This window comes from Notolepis coatsorum (assembly GCF_963971535.1).
Source record: "Notolepis coatsorum genome assembly, chromosome: 3".
Taxonomy (NCBI): Eukaryota; Metazoa; Chordata; class Actinopteri; order Aulopiformes; family Paralepididae; genus Notolepis; species Notolepis coatsorum.
The window spans coordinates 181653969-181659968 of NC_140167.1; the positions used below are offsets into that span (position 1 = coordinate 181653969).

General features: G+C 45.3%; 1 protein-coding gene across 4 annotated transcripts in view; it reads right to left on the reverse strand.

The window, feature by feature from the left end:
• The window catches only part of med14 (mediator complex subunit 14), a 75470-nt gene extending 71766 nt beyond the window's left edge, over positions 1–3704 (reverse strand). For all 4 annotated transcript variants that reach the window (XM_084310916.1, XM_084310914.1, XM_084310915.1 and 1 more), the window contains exons 1-3: positions 3309–3704; positions 1943–1969; positions 1720–1825 (exon numbers count right to left, since the gene is read on the reverse strand). In XM_084310916.1, the coding sequence (XP_084167042.1) occupies positions 1720–1825; positions 1943–1969; positions 3309–3481 (306 nt within the window). In that variant the 5' untranslated portion in view covers positions 3482–3704. The remainder of the gene's footprint in view (positions 1–1719; positions 1826–1942; positions 1970–3308) is intronic.
• Positions 3705–6000: the final 2296 nt, after the last annotated feature.

Below are 6000 nucleotides of genomic sequence, written 5' to 3' on the forward strand. Positions count from 1 at the left end.
CAGATGATGAGGTTAAAACAGCATGGGACCATGAGGATGAGCTGATTTCTACGTTGCCTATCAAAGCCGAGAGGAAGGCTATTAGCTTCACTTCAGTCTCCTACTTGTGTTTACTAAGTCTGGTGCATGGGGTGTAAAGATACACGTATCCGTACAGAACCGTTTCAGTGTGTACCGTACCGAACGGCTGTGTAGTGTACCGAACGAATACAACGGTATGTTAACCACTAACGACCGCCCACCGGGGGCTGTTTTTTTCACAATCCATATAATTATTATAAAAAAAAAAAAAAAATTACAAGTCGATTATTAATTTCAATATAGAATATTCGTTGACAGCCCTACAAGTACAATTAGTTACTGCACATTACATCACCCCTGAGTGGAACATGGAAAGCCAAACTTTCCCCCACTGTACCGAAAACCCGTACCGAACCTTGACTTCAAAACCGAGGTACGTACCGTACCATGGTTTTTGTGTACCGTTACACCCCTATGCATGACTGATTGATTTTTGGAGATTAACATTATCTGTATTCATTTCTGGACACTACACTAGCTTGAGCCTATCCTGCTATACGAATTTCATCAAACATCATTACATACCTGGCCCCCTTCATCAACGAAATTGTACACACTTTTGCTAGCGCACTACATTCACAAAACCTCACAAATAAACACTTTCCCTTTCGTCGTCATGAGAAAGGAAAAAACACCATGTTGTAGACTGTAGCAGATATGGAAGAGGCTGAATCGTTTAAAAAATAAAAACATTCCGAGCTATTTTGGACCATTACCATTACCCATCTACAGTATACTGACGTTATGGCATGTGTGAATATGCGCAAGACGGAACATTCCCTGAACGTAGCTGCATGTGCGAATAGCAAAGATAACTTTTTTTTTCTCCTTTTTCCGATTTTTCTCCCATCCCACTGTTAGTCGTTATGCCAATTCCCAACCCCCTTCCTGGTTGTTGCGCACCCCCCCCCCTACTGTTGGTCCGGGAGGCCGGAGACTGTCACATGCTTTCCTCCGACACATGTGCAGCCAGCCGGCAGCCACCCTGGTAGCACAGACTCTCACTGGGAGAGTGTAACGTGTGGAAGGTCACACTACCTCGCTCCAGATCCTTCCCTCGCTGTGCAGGCGCCCCGACCGAACTGTAGGAGTCGCTGTTTACAACGACCAGGACCCACCCACCAGCTTTCCCACCCCTAATACTGCCAATTGTGTTAGTATGAGCGACCAGCCAAGCTGGTAGCAACGCAGAGAGCTGGGCTCGAACCCAGCATCTCCTGCGTTGGTGGCGAGTGCCTTGCCCACTACACCACCTAGCCGCCCAGCAAAGATTACTTGTGGTGACTGAAAGGTTATACATTTACATTTAGTCATTTACATTTAGCTGAAGCTTTTATCCAAAGCGACTTACAAGTTCTGTACGACAAGTCAGCAGGAAGGGTACAACTCTGCAGTGATGAGTGCATAAGACATTAGTATAGTAGGAGGAGTGCATGGTAGTATAGGACAGTAAGAAGGTTCGTGTTTTTTCTTCTTTCCATTTCAGATATTGATTGAAGAAGTGTGTTTTTAGTCAACAGCAACAGTGTTATCCCAGTAATTTACCAGGAGGTATGTGTGAAAGGTGCTTAAATTGGCAATTTCAAGATCCTATTGATATCCATCTCTGGCATGTTGAGAGTACTGTGTTGAACATACCGCACACTTTTCAACCTTCCCAGCATTGCTCGCCCACTTCACCAGTGCCAAGAGACGCACAAAAAGCTGTCTGGTACGACTGGCGAACTGGACAATCTCAATTTTCCTATGAGAGAGAGAGAGAGAGAAAGGGTTAAATTAAAAAAATAAATATCAAAAGGTCAAACAGGGAGGATGAATACTAGGGACATTTGTTCTGGATCAAACCTGAGTAGAAACCTACCTTTCCATGTCTGTTTTTCTGGGAAGCCTGAAACAGAGAAATCAAAACATCAGTGTCATAATCTCTTCACACCATACAGCATCAGCTGACCAAAGTCTGTGTATCCCTGCTTGGTAGAAGATTAGAGGGCAGCTTGAATAGTTTCACTTGCATTCCTTAAGCACATCAGCAAAAGGGAAAGGAGGACCGTTTGGACAGAAGACCATTCAGACTGAGTGGTAGATTTTGGAGACAGGCTGGCCCCAAATGAGCTATGATTATCACACCAAGACTTCTTAAAAGCACTAATCTAGCCTTAAATTACACCACCAACATGGTCTGGTTTTAACAGCTCTGCCTTCTTCCTTCTGCCATTCATTTATTCTCAATCAAACCCCAAACTAGCTGACTAACACTGAATATCATAGTTGCCAGTTCCACACATGTCTATAACACATGTCAAATGCACCCCCCTTTAACTAGAAGACTACATATGAAAGGCGCTAATGCTTTAGGCCTGGTCTACAAGATACACTACGCGACCAAGGTACCCATGTACATGTCAAAATACTTCCCAAAGGTCAGTGAATACCACGATCACAACACCAGAGGGAGCTCCACAAATCATGTAAAACCCAGATTCGGATCAAACAAGGGACTAAACACGTTTCGCAATTATGCCACATCAATGTGGAACGCCCTGCCTAAAGCTGTAAAGGAATGTGAATCACTACCCACCTTCAAAAACACTCTCAAAAAACACCTACGTGAGACTGCAATTCGAAACTGGCCCCTACAAATGTCCTAACCTAGTTGTACAGTAAATGACCAAGTAAGGCTTTGTCAATATTCCAATGTACAGTGTAAAATGTGTGTGTGTCCCCTTCCCAACCCCCCCCACCTCCAATGTACAGCCCTCACCCAACCCACCCAACCCCACCCCACCCAACCAACCTCCTCCAATGTACAGTTTCTATGCCAAATGTATATACACTCCTTTTCTGGACACTTTTGTATCACAAACAGTACTGTATTTGCAAATCTGATATGTCATAAATGTATAGATGTAGCAGTACTGTCTATCTGTATGTCATGTATGTCATATATGTTATGATGAATTGAAAATGGGGGACCCTGATGTAAACAAGTCGAAAGTCTTTCTCTGGTCTGCATCCCCTTAACAATTGTATGTATTGAGCTGTACTGTACTGTACCCATTCTGCAATCTGTTAATAAACTTTTCAATCAATCAATCAATTAGTGGCTAGGGTAGTGGGAGGGTGTTTTTATTAGTGGAAGTAGTAGCAACAGTAGCAGTAGTAGTATAGCAACAGTTCAGTTAGCTGGTTAGCTTGCTTATTTAGCTTGGCCGGTTAGGCCTACTTACAGTTCAGCCAACAGGGTGATTTCATGGTAGGTCCTCTGCAGGAGAAACTCAATCAGCAGACTCAGCCGTACCCCCTGTGTGGCCGGGGCACCGGGGGGCTGTGGCTGGGGACCCGAGGTGGGACCCCCAACAGGGACCAGTTGCCCATCTGATCCAATCTGCACTGGAGCCATTTTACAATGACAATACGAGCTTCAGCGATGCACACCTAACGTTAAAACAAAACTGGCGAGTCGTGATCACTTCCCCGTTAAAACAAGTTTCACTAATACTACAACATTTCTTCCTCGAAATAAGTTTCGTATGTGTTTATTTCCTCGATCTGCAGAAAAGTCGCTAAATACAGCCAATCTAATAACTCATTGCGAAAAAAGGTTCAACGCTGTCCACCCGCCATCTTTGCTGCTGTCGGGAAATGATCACAAGTCAGGTAAAACGGAGAACCCGGAGCGGAGTGGGAGCGGGAGTCATCAACAACCCTCCCTGTCTCTTGCCCCCTCTGTCCAGGCAGGGACAGATACATGGACAGGGTCTATGGCAGGGACACTGCAATTGAGTGCATTATACAGTAGAATGGTGTTTCTCAACGTGGGGCCCTTGAGGGGGTCCGCAGGGGAAAAAGAAAAAAAGTTTAATTTCACTATTTCATTGACTAGAGGTTGGGGCCAATGAGAAAATATACAATAATTTTGATCATACTTTCCGCTTTCTCCACTGTTATCTCAGCTATATAATTCTGGACCAAAAAAATCGTATCAGATGGGGGTCCCTATGAGGGCCGATGTTCCACTCTACTGGTTAAAGTTGCTTACTCGTTAGTAAGTTCATTGATAAAGAAAAATAATGTCCACAGCCGCTCCAGTGTAAAACAAATATATCCAAATGGTTTATTTCTCTTCCACAGCGAAGTCTTTCTTTACAGAAGTGATCGGCTCAAACAAGGGACTAAACACGTTTCGCAATTATGCCACATCAATGTGGAACGCCCTACCTAAAGCTGTAAAGGAATGTGAATCACTACCCACTTTCAAAAACACTGTCAAAAAACACCTACGTGAGACTGCAATTCGAAACTGGCCCCTACAAATGTCCTAACCTAGTTGTACAGTAAATGACCAAGTAAGGCTTTGTCAGTATTCCAATGTACAGTGTAAAATGTGTGTGTGTCCCCTACTCAACCCCCCCCCCCCCCCCCCCCACCTCCAATGTACAGCCCTCACCCAACCCACCCAACCCCACCCCACCCATCCAACCTCCTCCAATGTACAGTTTCTACGCCAAATGTATATACACTCCTTTTCTGGACACTTTTGTATCACAAACAGTACTGTATTTGCAAATCTGATATGTCATAAATGTATAGATGTAGCAGTACTGTCTATCTGTATGTCATGTATGTCATATATGTTATGATGAATTGAAAATGGGGGACCCTGATGTAAACAAGACGAAAGTCTTTCTCTGGTCTGCATCCCCTTAACAATTGTATGTATTGAGCTGTACTGTACTGTACCCATTCTGCAATCTGTTAATAAACTTTTCAATCAATCAATCAATCCTAAAGCTATTTTCCTAAATATTCACATCACTAATACAAGGTAAGAAAACTGTATTTTCCCAGTCTCCAAAATCACAGCCGACTCGACACATGACAAAATTCCTCCACACCTGAAAGCCGTAAAATCAACTTGCAAGATGCACACTGACCTCTTCTTCTTCTTCTTCTTCTTATATGAATTTCCGGCAGAGTAGACGCATCGTGGCGTATTACTGCCCTCCGCAATTCTTTTTATGGGCTCTTCTTCTCCTTCTTCACCTTCTTTTTCTTCTTCTACTGGACCCCGTCATCAACTACATTGTCCATTGGAGTGCAGCTACTGCTGCTACTTCCTGCCTGAGCCCCCCTCCGCGGGACCCTCCTTGCCCCCTGCTATCTTATCCTGGGCTGCTTTGTCCCTCGCAGCCTTGTCCCTCGCAGCCCCCTCAGCCAATTCACTATACACCTCCTTCCAGTCCAGACCTTCCAATCCCAGATGTTGAACCGCTATCCTAACAATCATCTTCACCATCTCTGTTCTACCCTTAGCCTCTGCCATACCAGTAACTACCCCTGCCACGAAGGCCACAATACCTAATTTCTCCTCCCTTCCCCTCTCTCTTTCCACCTGCTCTACCCTCACTGCCAAATGCCCTCCTTCAACCCCCTGCACCCTTTCTTGGCTACCCTGTCCTGCCCTGCTAACCGCCCCAGCATACGTCAACTTACCCTCCCTTCTCTCTCTCCGATCCGCGACCTCCTTCATCATCACCTCGCACCCCCTAAACGCTACACTATGCTCCCCACCACAACTACAGCACTTCGGCTTCACTCCCTCTCCACATTTCCCATATTCATGTTCCCCGCCACACCTAGCGCACCTCAGCCCCTTCCTACACGTGGCAGCTATATGGCCAAACTCCTGGCACCTATAGCACCTAAGAGGATTATGAACAAATTCCCTAACCCTATACATCCTACGCCCTACAAACACCTCCCTAGGAACAACCCCACCCTCAAACGTAATCACTACCGTCCCCGTCACTGCCCTCTCTGCTCCCCTCTTCATCCTTTCTGCACTCTTAACTATGCCATTACGCCCGTTCTCCATTAGCTCATCCACCAGCTGCTCTACTGTAACCTCGACCGGTACCC